Source organism: Parasteatoda tepidariorum, chromosome 6, assembly GCF_982258835.1.
Source record: "Parasteatoda tepidariorum strain Cologne lab strain chromosome 6, Ptep-v5.0, whole genome shotgun sequence".
Lineage (NCBI taxonomy): Eukaryota > Metazoa > Arthropoda > Arachnida > Araneae > Theridiidae > Parasteatoda > Parasteatoda tepidariorum.
The window spans coordinates 100,302,245-100,319,528 of record NC_141760.1 but is presented as its reverse complement, the minus strand read 5'-3'; the positions used below and the strand labels follow the sequence as shown (position 1 = coordinate 100,319,528).

Below are 17,284 nucleotides of genomic sequence, written 5' to 3'. Positions count from 1 at the left end.
CCGAATATAACATATTGAATTAAGATATTGTACTTTCAATAATATTTTGTTTATTCTTAATTAACATTATGTCAGAAAAAGATCTGAAAATTTCATTATAACTATTCATTTTACAATCTTACTTGTTTTTAAATATATTTAAAAAAATAAAATTAAAAAATTGATTTTTTTAAACTTTTTTTCAGATATGCTGCTGATCCTAATCCATCACCAGGTAATTTTAAATTTTGCAGTTATAAGAGTTTAATTATTTTTAATCTTAATTTCATCAAAATACTTTCAGTTTTCTAACACAAAGCATATGTTTAGCAATAACATTCAAGCAAGTGCGGAACTTTTTAAATGCACTTACTCAAAAACTGATATGACAAGAAATGTTTAATATTTTTGAAATTATGAGAGATACATTATTGTTATTTGAATGAATATTAAAAGATGCGATAAATTTTTTAACTAGTGTTAATTTTATGAATGATGTAATCTGGCTTGTTATTAACAATATTTTGCAAATTTTCAATAATTGATACTTGTATACACAATGAGTTGAAAAATAATAAATGAATAACAAAATTTGCTAAAAAGATATTACTTTTCGCTAAAAAGACATTACTTCCCTCTAATAAATTTTACTTTTCAAATGAAACACACATTGAAGAAACTTGTCAATGTCTTAGTTGAAAAACAGGACATGTCACATCGAATTGAACAGTTTTTTTTTCTTCAGTTTTATGAATATGATATGGTTATAAATAAAAAAAAGAATGATTATAGCTATATTGTTCATTCTATAAATATTAATAAATTTAAACTTCATATCATTTAAATAAATTTTTTTAATATAATGTAGAGCTCTTAGTTTACATGACATGAATAAAGATAAAAATGTTACAAGTATCATATATGGTAAAGATGACAAAAACTTTAAATACTAAAAATTAGATTTAAAAACTAAAAATATGCATGTTTATGTAAATCTAATTTTATACATTAATAAAATTGCTCAATGTTTGCTATATATTTTTAATTGTTTATTTTTAGATCGCAGGCATTTTGATAATCCTGTTTATGCATACCAAGGAGTTCCAGCTGGAGGTTCTGCTCTCAATAACACTAACACAAAGCATATTTATAATGATTTAGGAATGAAAAGTAATTTAACAAAGGCCAAATTAGGAGAAGAAGATTTAGATCATTATTCCTCTGCCGAAAAAGGTTAGTATTTACAAATTATCATTATTATAATCAGTTCTTACCTGAGAATAATTTAGATTTGGTACATGACTGTTTCAGTTCTTTTTTTCCTTATTTTAAAGCAGCTGTTTAAAATCTTTTTTAAGATTTGGTTAGAGTTTTACTTAAATTTACTCTTTATAAATTTAGTATTTATCTCTTTACAATATATCCATAATCTCAAAATGCAATTAGTAACAATTCTCTTTGTTCTGTTTCTTCCTTTATTCCCTTTCTGTTTTTGTGTCAGACATAATTTATCTCACCATCTAATATCACCTAAAATATGTAAGATCAACTAATATTTTCCATTGAGTTTGGTGCAGTACAGTTATATTTACTAAGTATGCCTTATCATCTCTTATAATAGAAATATTTTATTTTTATATTTTAAACCGTCGTTAAACAGCCAACCCAATTTTTGGGTTTACGACTACTAATGTTTAGGGCTGCAGGTTTGTCGCGGCGCGAATTTCTGCGAAATCGTCATCTTTTTTCCTAAAATCCGCGAATTTCTCAATATGTCTTGACTTGCGCGAAAATTGCTTAAAATTTAATTTTTTTATTTTTATTTATTATTTTTATTAAACAGAATTTTTTATTTTCCTGAACCTTAAATTAAACATGTAAAATTGATTAGATATTTAAGGGAGTGAATCAATAGCAAAATGACATGGAAATAGTTCAGAGATAAGAGATAATCACAATCTTGTCAACTAAGTTGGTCTTTCTACACTTAAGGAGGGTAATTACCTTCCTGAAATCAGTAAGAGTACAAAAGAAATTGGAATCACAAAAGAAGGAAAATGTTATAAATCAAATCTTTGACAGAAAAATTGTTATACATGCTATTGCACTGGGCAATGAAATTTCTACTGCCTTTCTACATATCCAGTTAATTTTTCCTAGGCGGCTTCTTGTGATTTCTTAAATATGGATCAGTTTCTTAGATGAGGGAGGGGGGGCTAGTAGTTTGAATATAGAATGTTTGAGTTTTCACTGCAATTACTTCTTACAAAGCAACGGTCAAGGGATATGCATTGGTGAAGGAAAATTGATCGAGTTTTGGAAATCAAAGACCGAACGCTCCAAAATTGGCAATTCGAAGTTTGTCGGTGCCTAAAAACAGCGTTGACGCAGAAAGATCGTTTTCTAAGTATAAAAAAGTATTAAGTGATGGAAGACGAAGGATAAATGAGAATAATCTGACAATGTACAATACTTTGAACCAAAATTCTGTTCTTTTAAATAAAAATATTAATATTGCTTGAAATTCAAAGAAATACTTTTGTTGTGTATTTTTAAGCTTTTTTAATTATTTGTGCAATTTCTGTCTTTTGCATCATTTATATAATAAATTTTTTTTATGTTTAGAATTTGTGTAATTTTCAAAATTTCCCGCGATTTTTCCGCGAATTTAGGGTCTTTTTTCCCGCGACAAACTTGCAGCCCTACTAATGTTCAACTCGGTAGCCTTGTAATTTTGAACCCAATCCAGAAGACAAGGGAACTCCTGGATCAAGTATGGGGAGACATTTGCTTTCGTGGAGGACTTTTTGATGTAACTAACCCGCATTTGCATTGCATGGAGAGGAAGACCACGAGAACCTCCCATGGTTAGCCTGACAAGGGACTCTAACCCATGATGAACCCTGAGGATATTTCACGTCAGCACTGTGGTCGGGACAAGCCGGATGCAGATTCGTATCGACCAGCCATCGGTGGGAGTCGAACCCGGCTTCACCTCATTGGATAGCGAACACTCTATCCCCTGAGGCATCACAGCTCTAATAGAAATATTGTTTAATTTCATTTAAAAATATTAAAATGCAGATGTGTTTGCCTCAATGCACTTACTCAGAGCTACAGCTACTCAGGGAATAGAGTGCTTGCTTCCTAATGAGGTGGCCCAGGTTCTATGAATTCCAGCAATAGCTGGTCGATTCGAATGTTTCCACTGACCACAGTGCTGATGTAAAATATCATCAGTGTTGAACGGATTACGGGCTAGAATCCTCGTATCATCAGGCTAAACTGTATGAAGCTTTCATAGTTTTTTTCTCCATGTAAATATAACTTGATTCCATCAAATAAGTATTCCATGAAGGCTAGTTTGTCCCAATGTTTTATGCAGGAGTTCCCTTGTCTTTGGGATTGGGTTCAAAATTTAAAGGTTATAGAGTTGAACATTGATAGCAGTAAACCCAAAGTTGAGTGACCTATTCAACCCTGGTTATAAAATAAAAATATGGTTAGACAAATGCATTAGTGGGATCCCAGTATGTTAAGACCTTTTTTTTAAATATAAATCCCGTAATAAACTTCTTTTTTTTTTAAAAAAGGGATTTTTTTTTTTAAAAAAATACATCCTTTATCAGTTTTGTTTACAATTTTGATATTTGACACAATAAAATTGTAAAACTTGAGAGTTAGCGTGCTGATCTTTTTACAATTTATGGCCTCAGAGATTAGAAAATACACATTTTTTCTACCACCAAATTATGTGAGTCTATTTTATTACTAAGTAACTAAAAGTAAATTGGGGTTTGTTTGTTTTGAAAATTTTTTAGGAAATTCTAGGTTCTAATCTTTGAAGAAAATTCAAATATTGGTTGGACAACAAAACAGCAAAGTTTCTCTTAAATAATCATTATGTTTGTTTCTACCTATTTTCCTTCTGCACTAATTTACTTTGCTTGTCATCATGTTTAATTTCTTCAATGATTAAAATATTAAAGGCAATTAATAAGATCTGTGCTGAAAAATTCCCTTTATTTCTAGGTGCTTGTGGAGGAGAATATAGTGAAGTGTCGTGTTTAAAATCTAAAGTAGATTTAGAATTTAATCCAAATATTTACCACAGTATTGATGATGTGAAGCCAAATTTATCTAAAAAGGAACCCTTTTACGATGAAGTAAAAGACAAAAACTGTGATGGTAATTAGTATTTGAAATATCTTCCTTATTCTTCATTATTCAGTTTTATAACTGATAATTATTGTTTTAAAGTTAAGCTATGGTATACAGTTTTAAAAATTTATCCTTTATATTACCATTTTCTCTTGAATGATAATGATATAACATATTATATAAAATATACTTACAAATGAAAATTTAAATTTTTATGTCATGATTTATAAATAAAAAGCTGCTTTGTCATGTCACAACTCTGTAATGCTTTTTTTATTAACAACAAAACAGAGAGTATATTTCAGTATATTATTTACTGTGGTTTTATACAGTACTAGGTGATGTAATATTGAAATTTTAATATTGCTACATATTCAATTGCCAGTCGATACAAATATTTCACTATGTATTATATGTTATTTTTTCAAGTTATTTCATTTACATTGGTAAATATTTTTGTTTTGAAATGAATGTTATTACAGTTGAACTCGTTTATAACGAGCACAAAGGGACCATAACATGTACTCGTTAAATCCGAGTGCTCGTAATAAACGGGTTCTTAAGACAGGCATGCAACCAGAAGAGGGGGGGGCTTGGGAGGTCAAATGATTGAGTTTACTTGAAATTTAATTAATACTTACTTACTTTAATTACATTAATTAATTTAATTAAATACTTTTCTTAATTTAATGACAACTAACCCCTTCCCTCGCATTTCTTTATCATTTTGAAAAAAAGATAAGACAGAAAGACTAGAAAAAAGATTGCAAGACAGAAAAATATTGCTCGCTAAAACCGGGTCTTGCTCGTTAAAAGCGACTTCTGTTCCATAGACTTAACATTGATCCAACCAAAAATTCTCGTTTTCCTCGGTAAATCCGAGTTCTCGTTAAATCCGAGCTCGTTATAAACGAGTTTGACTGTATAACAGTTAAAGTTGATGGCGATTGCAATGTTATCGTAATAGATTTTTGTATCATCGCTATTGATGCCAATTAATTGCTCCTAATAATTATTTTATATTTGATATCCATTGTATACTATGGTATTCAGGATACATTTTGAAAATGATTTTTAAAGTACTGTTATCACTGTATAAAAAAGGAGAGAAAAATTATCTGCAATGTATCACACAGCTCTTGAGACACTTTTTTATTACAATTAACATGGGTACAGTTTTAATTCTTTTTCATTCTTGTATCATCCATATTGATGCTAATTAAGACATTGCTACTAATAATTGTTCTATAATTCTTATCCATTGTAAGCTATGGTCTAGCTGCATCTTGAAAATGATTTTTAAAATACTGTAATCACTGTATTTAAAAAAAGAGAAAAAAATTATCTCTCAATGTATCAAACATATACTCTTGCTAATGGCTTGTCTGTTACAGCTAAAGCTTGTGCAAGTGCTGATGTAGACGTATACGACCACTTGGAGTACAATCGGCCAACCAATGACATCAAACCGCAGTATCATCGGATGGAGGACACGCTAAAAAAAGGTCAAAGTGCAAAGGACCTCTAACTCTGTCACTTTATCAAATACTTCCTTAGATTTTCAGTGAGCTTATAACACCCATTTTTAAATCTCAACAAAAAAAAATCACTTGTGACGATTGAGAAGGAGTGGAAATGATAGTTATAGTACTGCTCTCTAGTTTTCAACTGAATGAATTGTTTTAGATGTAGTTATTGTGTTTTATTCTGTATAATTTTTGACTTTTAATGATGGATTTGTGAATTGTTTTTATCGAAATCGGTGACACACAGCTCTTGGGGATGCCAATTACTACAGCATTTCCGTAATTTCTATTGGTTTTGAAAATTAAAAAAGCATTAAGTTTTGAAAACTCAAAGTGAAATGTAACCCAAGTTAAACATTTTATTATTTTTCTGTTACTTATTTTCCATAAATAGTTTTTAGCTCAATTTATTGATTTGGAAATGACTATTTTCTGGTATGATTGCATTTCTTGTAACTTAATTTAAGTAAATAATTAATATCTAAACTTATTAATTTTGTTAATGTAAGAATTTGATTACTATTTTCACATGTAATTACATAATTTTCCTTGTTATATTTTTAGTATTTTATTACCTGTAAATAGTTATCTAAACTTATTAGTTTGGAAATGTTAGGATAATATTTTCTGCACAAGTTTATACATAAATTTATTTATTTAGAAGTATCAGAGTTTATGATGATCATTTTCTTGTATGAGTACATAATTTTCCCTGTTATTTTTTCAATTATTATAATTATTTTTTCAATTTAAATATTAAATTTCAATTATTTATTTCCTGTAAATAGTTTTTACCAAATCTTGGATTAATTTGTTGCAATAGTTAATTTGGAATTGTCATGTGTTTATCTTTACTATTTTTCGACATGATTTACCCCTTCACTTTAGCACAATATTTAGTCAAAATTAACAGAAAAATATAAAATTAATGAATTTATATCTGAAAGTTTAAAACTTCACTAACATTCGACTTCTTTTTTAATGTGTTTATCGCAAATTGGTAGTAAACAAAAAATTTTACTACACAATTGAATAAAGTATTTGGCCTAACTGAGCCCATTGTTATTTAGGAGTTGTAAGTTAGGTGTCAGTTGTTATTAGAAGTATTTCTTTTAAAGAAGCTATTCAAAGCTAGCAATAAACCATGTTTATAGTTAGTTAGCCCATGTTCTTACTTCTGGTAGATTGAAAAAGGTGAAATAATCCATATTTTTCTGCTAACCTCTACATGGATCGTTAACATTTTCCAGTTTTTAAAGTTCCTATCACTTGTGTTCTACTATAACAGCAATAATTTTAGTCTTAATGCATTTGACTTCTCTTTAAGCACGATTTCAGCGCTTTATGAGGCGTCCATAATAACGTGTTAATTTAAGTATTAAATTTTAATTGAATTGTGGAAAAGTATCTGCAGAATGGCATCCCATATATGAAGTATCCTTTATGACTGTAAACAATCAAACATTACCACAAAGTTTAGAGGATTTGAAATATATCGCTATGAAAATGTTACGCTTTTTCATCAGCAATGCTTGCTAATAACAGAGAGGAATTAGAGTAGTTTAATAAATTTCTCGAGCAAATATTTCTAGGAAGTTTAGATTGTTTGGAATTTAGATATCACAAGCTATATAAATAGTTGAAATTGAGAGAAACAAAGTTTAGGGTAACTATATATTACATAATCAAACAAGAAATTGTAAATAACTGTATTTGCTTCCAGAAATATCTATATCAGAAGATTGTATTTTTTATCTCTTTACTCAAATTTTTAAAAGTTTGTATGATTTGTTTTATTTACTGTACAGTTTGTGTTAATATACTGTTTGACAAGTTTATATAATGATTTGAATACTAGTTATAAATAATTTAGTATTCTTGAAATGAAATAATTTCCTGCTGTCAATTTAATTACTATTCAGTGTAATAAAATTGACCTTCACTTTTAATCCTTGACTTTTATTCAAAATCAGGTGATGATTAAATATTAAAAATAAAAAAAAAACGCATTGATATAATCAGAAACACTGCCAAAAATTCCAAATAGGAGCATTTAAGACGTATAAGGCATTTACCACTTAAATTTTTCCTTTGTAATAAAAATTAAATACTGAGTTAATTAGTTTGTGAAACTATCAATTTTATTTAATCAATAATGTAGTGTATGTGTTTAACATTGGATATAAAATTAGATCTTTACAACGCAAACTTTGAAACACTGGGCATTGCATTTTATAGAATTTTTTGTTGTAAACAGTTTCAATTATTTTTACATTTATCTACTAAACATGGCAATATTAGTCTCAGATCTAACTTAAAATGTTTTAAATTGATAAGTATTTATTGATTACAGAAAGTATTTACAGAAAAAAAATGAAATTTTCTAAATAACTAGAAAATTAATCAATTTTAATTTGTTTAACTTTTAAAATTGTAACCTCTTAGCAAATAATTGAACAAATAATGTAAAAAGTGAATAGTCCTTTTTTAGTTACAGAAATTTTTTTACTACGATAATCATCGTTTACCCTGTATAAATTAATTTAATTTATGGAGAATCATGATTTATGGAATTGTGTTATATACGACTTCTACTGTATTATTGACGTTACAATGCATTACTGAAATATTATTATTAATTTAATTAGTTGAATCACCATTTAAAATTCATGCATTCACAAAAACACCTAATTCACAAGAGCAACTCACAAAAACACCATAAAACTTTAAATATCTAACCACTAACAAATGTTCATTATAAATTCTTAAAGTTTAGTTGTAAGGAGTAAATATTGTTTAATTTTTTTCTTTCTGTACTACAAATGTCAGTTGGATTTTATTACTTATATTTTTGATTTGTTTTTATTAAATAAACTCTAAATATCTTTTCTAATTCCTAGAATAAAGTGGTATTAAGACTCAAAAACATTAATTTAGTTTCTTTAAAATATGCCATCTGAAATTATTGTAAAGAGTTTATCTATCATTATTAAGTCAAGAGAAAAAACACCTGATCAAGTGTTTTGTTTCTCTTTCAGTATGATTTAACAGGATATGATTGGCACAATAGCCCAGGGTGGGCCTTGGCTTTCCCTAAAAAAAAATTTCCTTGCAGTTCTCTTTGCTGCCAGTTCGATTATTTAATAATTTCGAAATCTGTGTTATTAGAGAATGTATGTTTGTGATGGTATAGTTAAGAAGCACTTCATGTTTTTGTGCCTTCTTTTTTATTTTATATTATTAAGTATGAAAAACTTTTTTTGTTGCCTAAGGTGTTCAGAAGTGTTCATTCTAAAGACATGGCTCTCTAATCTCTAACACATGTATTTGTTACAGATATGCTCAGTATTGCAGCTCGTTTTGTTCGATTCAGTCCGTCAGAGTGAAAATATCTTAAATGCAATAGTTTATAAACATTTTGTAATATTCACTCCTTTACAATATACTGAATGCAATAATTTAAATATTCATGTTTCATATTTACCATTTATAAAGCATATCTCACATATTCACTTTTAAAAATAAACAAGTGTATCTATCAATACCTACTAGTTAAGGTGTATCCTAATTGTAATTGTGTATATGAGCTCCCCATTTTCATAAATGTAAACAATAAAAATTAAGGGTTCTTGAAGGGGCTTGTACACAGTTGCAGTTTTCAAAAATATTGCAATTGACTATCATATGAAGGTTGTTATTGCACTATCATTGAGCTTTTTAGTATGTGTTTAAGATTTAGAAATGTCGACCGTATTTGTTTTGTTTATTAGTTACTTTCTCTCAACTTTGTATATATCTGTATATGTTTTATTTTTTTAATGACATTTAATGTTGAAATGAAGTTTACCAGTTTGGCTGGCTAGTTGCATATAGTTTAAATATCTACATCTGTAAATTATAGATGGTAACGTTTATGTTTCAGAAATTTTTCAGAAAACACCTGCCAAACTTTTTATTATCATTTCGACATAGTGGGCAACTATGCAAAAGAATTTAATTTATGAATATATCTTTCTTTCTTTTTTACCATAATGGCATTTTGCAGTTTTATATTGGTTTTAAAATTTTATTGCTATTTATTAGGTATATTAATTATTCATTCTTTTAGAAATTTGTTCAAATGTATTGCTTTTCGTCAAAACTTTTTATCAAATTGAATTTGAGATTTAAACAGCTGGCTATGTTTTAAATATTTATTGTAACATTCAGTTAAAATTATGATGTAATATATTTGTTTGCAATTTCATAATAAACAAATAAAGCACTTTGTTTTCTGTTAATTATTTTGTTAATGGTCTTACACTAACGCAATGGCTGTAAGTAATTTGAAAATATCTCATTATAGTTTTATAATATGTTATATTTTATAAATCTAATATCAAAACTTTCTTTGACTTAAAGGCTTTCTTTAACTTAAAGGACCTTGCTTTTAACTTACTTAAGTCATAATTGAGATTTTTTTTTGACTTCTTAATTTCTTTACTTCCAAGTCCATAGAGCTCTGGTTGCCAATCAATTTTTATGAGATTTTATTTTAATTGAACGTTGATGATTAAATTTTGTTATTTACATAGTATCCGCTACATTTTAGATTTTCAGTTTCATTACTTTCCATGACTAATTCAAAGAATTTTTCATGACTTAATGAAGTTACTGTTTTTTCCAACAAAAACACAATAGTAAATTTAAAAAAGCATTATAATAACGTTAATTGAAATGACAGGTATAACCAAAGCTGTTATATTCTGCATATTAATATTTATAGATTTTTAATTTAGAAAACTGAGTGAAGAAAGAGTTGAAGCAATAAAATAGCTGAAAAAATACAAAAGCAAATAATTTTTTTTCTGCAAAATTATATTCTAAAGATGCTTTTCTTATTCATCGGAAAGGAAAGAAATACTCCTGATTTTTCTGTTCTCATTTCAGAATAAATAAAAAAAATAATAATAAAAAATTCTGAAATCACAGAATTCAATTCTGAATCAAAATTAAATCTTAAAGTTTTTGTGTTTTGTTTATTTTTTATTTTGAGTATTTTTATTTTAATGCATTTTTCAAATTTTAAAACATATTAAGTAGAATATGTATTAATTGTTAGTTAGCTAAGGAAAAAAAAATAAAAATTTTGAAATAGTTAGTTTTTGACAGGAACTTTTTTAAGTACTTTAAAATGGTTAAAAGTCGTTTAATTCAATATAAAAAAAAATGTTAATGGTTAAAAAAACTTCCCTTGATTTTCCCGCAAGATTTTATTTTTATATTTAATCTGGTGGCAAAATTTTTCAAATCACATTTTCTTCTTTTGAATTATTACCATGATTTTAAAAATATCCTTTGTTGCGATTTTGATTAATTTTTGTCTTTTTAGTAATTATCTTTACAATGGAAGGGATATCTTTCAAGTTGGAAAGATAATTCACTCTAAAAATGTTTTTTTCGTTCTTTTTTTTTTTGAAAGAACACCATGATAAAAACATTTTATAATTTAATAAAATATGACTGTGAGTGGGAATTTTGTTACAAATTCAGATATCGATTTTAAAAATTAGGTTTTTCAGCGACCTAAATCCATGACTTTCCATGATTTTTTAGATAAAATCGTGACATTTCATGGCAAATTTTGTTCAATATCGAAATTCATGATTTTGTATGACTTTCCAGGTGTGCGGATATCCTGTATTTATAATTGCTTTTTGTGGTTGCAAAAATGAAAGACATTATTTTAATTTTTTAAAAAAAAATGAACTGTGAAAGATAAAAAAAAAAAAAAATCTTGAAAATTGTTTCACACTTTTATGATAAACTAGCAATTTCAATTTTCTCCCTGACATCAATTTCATTATTGTTCACAGTTTAAATATAATATTTTAAGCATTCAAATTTAATTGTTTACTTTTGTTAGAAAAAAAAAGACAACCATCTTAAAAAATTGAAGGGAACAACTGTGTGAAGAAAGTGTCAAAACTTAAGTTTGAAAAGCGAAAATGGGAAAGTTTTTCTTTAAAGATTTATTTATATACTTTTTATTTAGTCGGATTTAAGAAATTGCTATCAGTAACATTAACTAGATCGTAAATTGTTTAACAGAAAAGAATATCCAATAAGTTTGGAAATTATTCGAACTATAAAATCAAAAAAGTATTTTGCATTAAGGAAGCTAATATTTTATAATAATATTTATAACCGTAGTTAAACAGCCAACCCAATTTTTGGGTTTAGGACTACTAATATTCAACTAAGCCTTGTAATTTTGAACCTAATCCAGAAGACAACGGAACTCTTGGATTAAGTATTGGGAGAAGTTAGCCTTCGTGGAGGACTTCTTGATGAAACTAACTTGCATTTGCGTTACATTGAGAGGAAGACCACAACAACCTCCCACGATCAGCCTGAAGGCAAAAGGACTCTAACCCATGATCCGTCTACCACTGAGGATATTACACGTCAGCACTGTGGTCGGTGCAAGCCGGGTGCGGATTTGTATAGATCAGCCAGCGCTGGTATTTGAACCAGATTCACCTCATTGGAAGGCGAACGCTCTATCCCCTGAGAAATCGCGGCTTAGGGAAGCTGACAGACAAATTTTCTTTTTAAGTATTAGAAAGCACTGTATCTTGCTCGCTATCACTTGTCAGAAGCCATATAATACCTTTGGATGCTTCGATCATTGATGCCAGGTGTCAGAAACTCTTGATTAGTTTAGAATACAGTCAAACACGGTGAACATAGTGAACACGGTTTATAGTGAACTCCCGGATATAGTGAACGAAATGTTAGGTCCCGCGTCTTACTATACACGTATAATGTTATTTTTTGTGGATATAGTGAACCAAAAAGGTGAGGAAGTTGGATATAATGAACTTTTTTTTGTCTTCAACTGATTTTTTTCCTCATTTTTTTTGTAATAATTTTGAAATTTTTACTTTAAAATAAATACATATACCGATTTTTAAAACCATTTATAGAGGGGAATTTAGCGATAAGCTTCTTTTATCTCACTTTCCCATCCCTAAACAAACCAAGCAGATATTTCCAACCCTGGCAGATAATGCACCTGTAAGGTGTCAGTGGGATCAATATGCATTTTCTGTCAGGATTGCTCATCAGCTAAAGATTACTAAATTTCTTTCTTTTTTTTTTTTTTTTTTTTTGTAAGCTAGAAGTAGAGTAATGAAAAATAACAAATTTTTCGCACTAAATAATATTTTTCAGTCATTTATTTCAATAATGTGTAATAAAAGGTAGGAGTTAGGGAACCATTAGCGTAACGGATATAGTGAACTCCCGGTTATAGTGAACCAAAATTTCGGTCCCTTGAAGGTTCACTATAGCGGGGTTTGCAATTAAATACCAAGTAAATGCAGAAAGTGTCCCAATTGCACCATTGCATTACATTCGTTTGTGAAAGATGCGCATCGTCATGCAACATGATTGGGGAATTGACACACAATTAACATGGATATTTGCTGTGCAGGTCTGAGTTTAAACATAGTTGCAGTAGCCAGCAGTCTAATGACATGTTGCTTAGAAGTGTGCAGTCAACCTGTACGAATTGATACTTCTCGAGACAAACCCATTTTGTGTTATTAACTAAGGTTTCATGTAATACTTGATAAGAAACAAAATGGCTTTAATACAGGATTGCTGATCTGTTTTTGTAAATATTATTTAGAGTGGTAGAAATAATACCAACCACTGTAACACTTGGACATCAATTACTCCTTAACAGAATAAACCGTTTCCATGAACCATCTCACTGCCAAAAGAATATACGTAGATATAGAAGGCTAGCTGCCAAAGACATTACATAAACTAGTCCTCCAAGGTTTGGTGAGGTCTCTATGTGTAAAAGGAAAAAACAATAAGGCTCATAGCAACAGATGTTCTTGAAACTGGTTTGCACCCCAACCACTACTGAAGTTAAGGAAAAGAATAAAAGTTTTTATTTATTGTTGATTTGTTCTGCATTTTTACGCAATTGATAGACACTATTAAGATATTTCTTGGAGAATAAATTTCTATCATACACGTTGATTAAATCTGCTAACACATTTTGATATAGAAAGAAAGAATAAAATGACAGGCAACATACTCAACCATACATGTAGGGTTGTGGCATAACTACCACTATTTATTAATATTAAAAACCAATTCACTAGTACAGGGATGCTACTCGCAAAATATCAAATTGTCTCACCAGAAATTGCATTTCGTCTCAGTTAAAATCTCTTTTTGGCTCAGTTTGTCTCAGCTAAAATTATTTTTTTTACTCAGTTTATCTAAGCTAAAATGATTATTAATCAGTTTGATAACAATATAAAGATAATTTTCAGGATCCATAAAACCATTAATAGCATACTAGGAGTACTACAATTATACATACATTCACTATTGCTAGGATTTTAAAAAACCTGCATATGATTGATTATAAGAGTCCACAAAATTGTTTTATGGACTCTGTTGTTTTCATATATATTGCATTTATCATTTATGCCAATGAATAGTATCTGTTCGAGAATTTTACAAAGTAAATTTTAACTTTCTTATTTTTTAAAATATAACGGTGTTAACTTTCTGAAAAGAAATATCTATTTAGTTTCAGTAATTCAAAAGGGAAAATACCCATTTCATTTTGAGCTCAAATTTCATCTCAAAATATATAACTATTCAGTTACAATGAAAGGTCTACAGATTTCAATAATTAAAAGAGAAATTCAGTAATTAAATAATGAGAGTTTAAGAAAATGCAAATAACACAAAAAAAAACACTCTTTGATAGAATTCAGGAGGTGCAGTGAAATTTTGAAATATTTTAGGTAGGAATTTTTCAAGAAAATTTTAGGGAGCACTTAATAGCCAAAAATTAGCATATATACATTTTTATATCAAAACAGAAATATTTAAAAACTATTATAAACAATTTAAAAAGACACATATAAATATAATTGTCTTTCTAAAATGACTTGCATCCTTTATTATGTATAAAAGTAAACTTTTTAGTTTATTGGCATTGACTAGTAGATTGTACTTTCTTGCATTCACAAGATTAGTTAGTTGACTATGTTCTTTTAATTGATATAGCTAAATATACAATCATAAAATGTGATTATGAATGCACTTAGTAATTGTTTAAATGCAACAACTGTAGAAAAATATATCACATCTTTACAGTAACTAATTCGAGAAAAAACTTAATTCTACTTCTTTCTAGAATCGTGAAACTGGATTTTAAAATTGCGTGAATATGAATTGCGATTTTGGGTTTTAAAATCGCGTGAATATGAATCACGATATTGAATTACAAAATCGTGTGAATATGAATCGCGATTTTGGATTTTAAAATCGCGTGAATATGAATCGTGATATTGGATTTCAAAATCGCGTGAATATGAATCACGATATTGGATTTTAAAATCGAGTGAACATGAATCGCGATTTTTGATTTTAAAATCAAGTGAATATGAATCACGATATCGGATTTTAAAATCACGTGAATATGAATCGTGCGGTTGGATTTTAAAATCGCGTGAATATGAATCGCGATTTTGGATTATAAAATCATATGAATATGAATCACGCTGTTGGATTTTAAAAACACGAAAATACAAATCACGATATTGGATTTTAAAATCGCGTGAATATGAATCGCGCAGCTGGATTTAAAAAACACAAATCACGATATTGGATTTTAAAATCGCGTCAATATGAATCACTATTTCGGATTTTAAAATCGCGTGAATATGAATCACGATTTTGAATTTTAAAAACACGTGAATAAGAATATCGCTGTTGGATTTTAAAAACGCGAAAATACAAATAGCGATATTGAATTTTTAAATTGCGTGAATAAGAATCACGATGAATAATTTTTAGATCACGTGAATGCGAATCGCAATGAGTAATTTTTAAATAGCGTACAAATACGAAAAACGAGATCTGATATTACAACTGCGTGATAACGAATCGCAATATTGGATTTAAAAATGCGTGAATACGAATCGCGACGTTGGATTTTAAACTCGCGAGAATACAGATCGCGATATTGAATTTTTAAATTGAGTGAATAGGAATTGCTAGTACGATTTTTAAACAGCGTAAAAAAGTCGCAACACATAAGTTTTAAATAAGTTAAATACGAAAATCGATGATTGATATTAAATCGCGATTTTAGCATATTCCAGCGCAATTCCTAATATTTAAAATTCCGAAAATCAGCCAAACGAAAAAAAAATCATATATCGGTGGTCGAAACGAAACACTTAGACTCCTTTCCACTCTATAGCGGAAGTCGCGGGAATCCGACTATCGTTCCGGCGGCTTGGGTTTCTCTAATTGGACTCCCTAAAAATTATAGTTTTTGGAACATGGTCGAAAATTTTAAAAATTGGGAGAAAAAAGCGGATTTCCGCTTTTTCGTGGAAGTCTTTCATCCCTTGGAGACGTGAACGGCAAAATGATCTCCAATGACTCACGGCAATCGGATTAATATTTGAAACTGAATTCAGGTTTGCCAAATTTTGGACGTTTTGTCTCAGAATGGCGCAGCTTTGGCAGAAACTGAGCTGAATGTCGCAAAATGGCGCAGTTATGCCGTTTTGTCTCAGTTTGTCGCAAATGGCGCAGGCGTAGCATCCCTGCTAGTATATAAAATAAACATGTTAACTTATCTTCGGGTACCTTTTGATAGAAGATGATGGACATAGTCGATTATTAAATCCCCTTAGGTTTGTCCAGCAACCAGTCCTCGTGTGACGTACATCCTGACTGTCATTTTGCTTCTTATATGCATGCACTGGATCTTAATGCATCTCTGCTAAATCTAATAGGTTAATCACCCTCTAAGTTGTTTTTCTGGTATAGCACACCACACCGAACATTAATTACCCTCACGTTAGTTACGTCTTCGAAGAGCTAGGTTTCTCCTTTCTACATTCTTTGTCAATAATGCTTCCAACATTTTTAGTTTGCACGCGCTTTATTTGTGATTTTTTTGTTCTAAATCTAGTAAAAGAAAAAAATTTTAAATTTACTTGTTTTTACATTTTTAACAAACCAGGATCTATTTAAATAATAAATTGCAAAAATTTGCCTGAAATTCTAAAATTCTCTGTATATTGTATAATTTATTTCAGAAATTTTGTATCATTTACATTTAGTCACGTAATAGACCTCAATCTACAAATGAACAAAATTTTATAATAAAGAAATTCATTGGTTAACTTGAGTGTTGTACATTCAATTTAGAATTGGAAGAAAAAAAAAGTAATTTAGAATTATAAGTCGATTGACAATCAACAAGCTATCATACAAATAATATACACATTTAAGTTTTTCTAAAAGATTTTTTTATTCAACCACATTGAAACTAACTGGACACTTTCTAGCTCTGAAACACTAGAAAAGCTTTTACATTTTACAAGGCTATGGTAAATAGGACAGAAATGTGTGCGTTTTTTTCAGAAGTTAATACCTTTACTACACAGAATGGCATAAGCATCGATTCTCAAGGTTTTACACTTGTCAGTTCATAAGTATTTTTTATACAGGAAATCAATTGAGAAATATAAACAACTCATAGACTGAGATTATAATGAGTTATACATTCAACATAATTT

The 17,284-nt window shown here is 28.8% G+C and overlaps 1 protein-coding gene across 3 annotated transcripts in view; it reads left to right on the top strand.

The window, feature by feature from the left end:
* Window positions 1-8,022, top strand: part of LOC107455244 (uncharacterized) — a 138,626-nt gene extending 130,604 nt beyond the window's left edge. For all 3 annotated transcript variants that reach the window (XM_087166280.1, XM_087166281.1, XM_087166279.1), the window contains 4 exons: window positions 186-214; window positions 1,039-1,212; window positions 4,012-4,167; window positions 5,535-8,022. In XM_087166280.1, the coding sequence (XP_087022406.1) occupies window positions 186-214; window positions 1,039-1,212; window positions 4,012-4,167; window positions 5,535-5,668 (493 nt within the window). In that variant the 3' untranslated portion in view covers window positions 5,669-8,022. The remainder of the gene's footprint in view (window positions 1-185; window positions 215-1,038; window positions 1,213-4,011; window positions 4,168-5,534) is intronic.
* The last annotated feature ends 9,262 nt before the right edge of the window (window positions 8,023-17,284 follow it).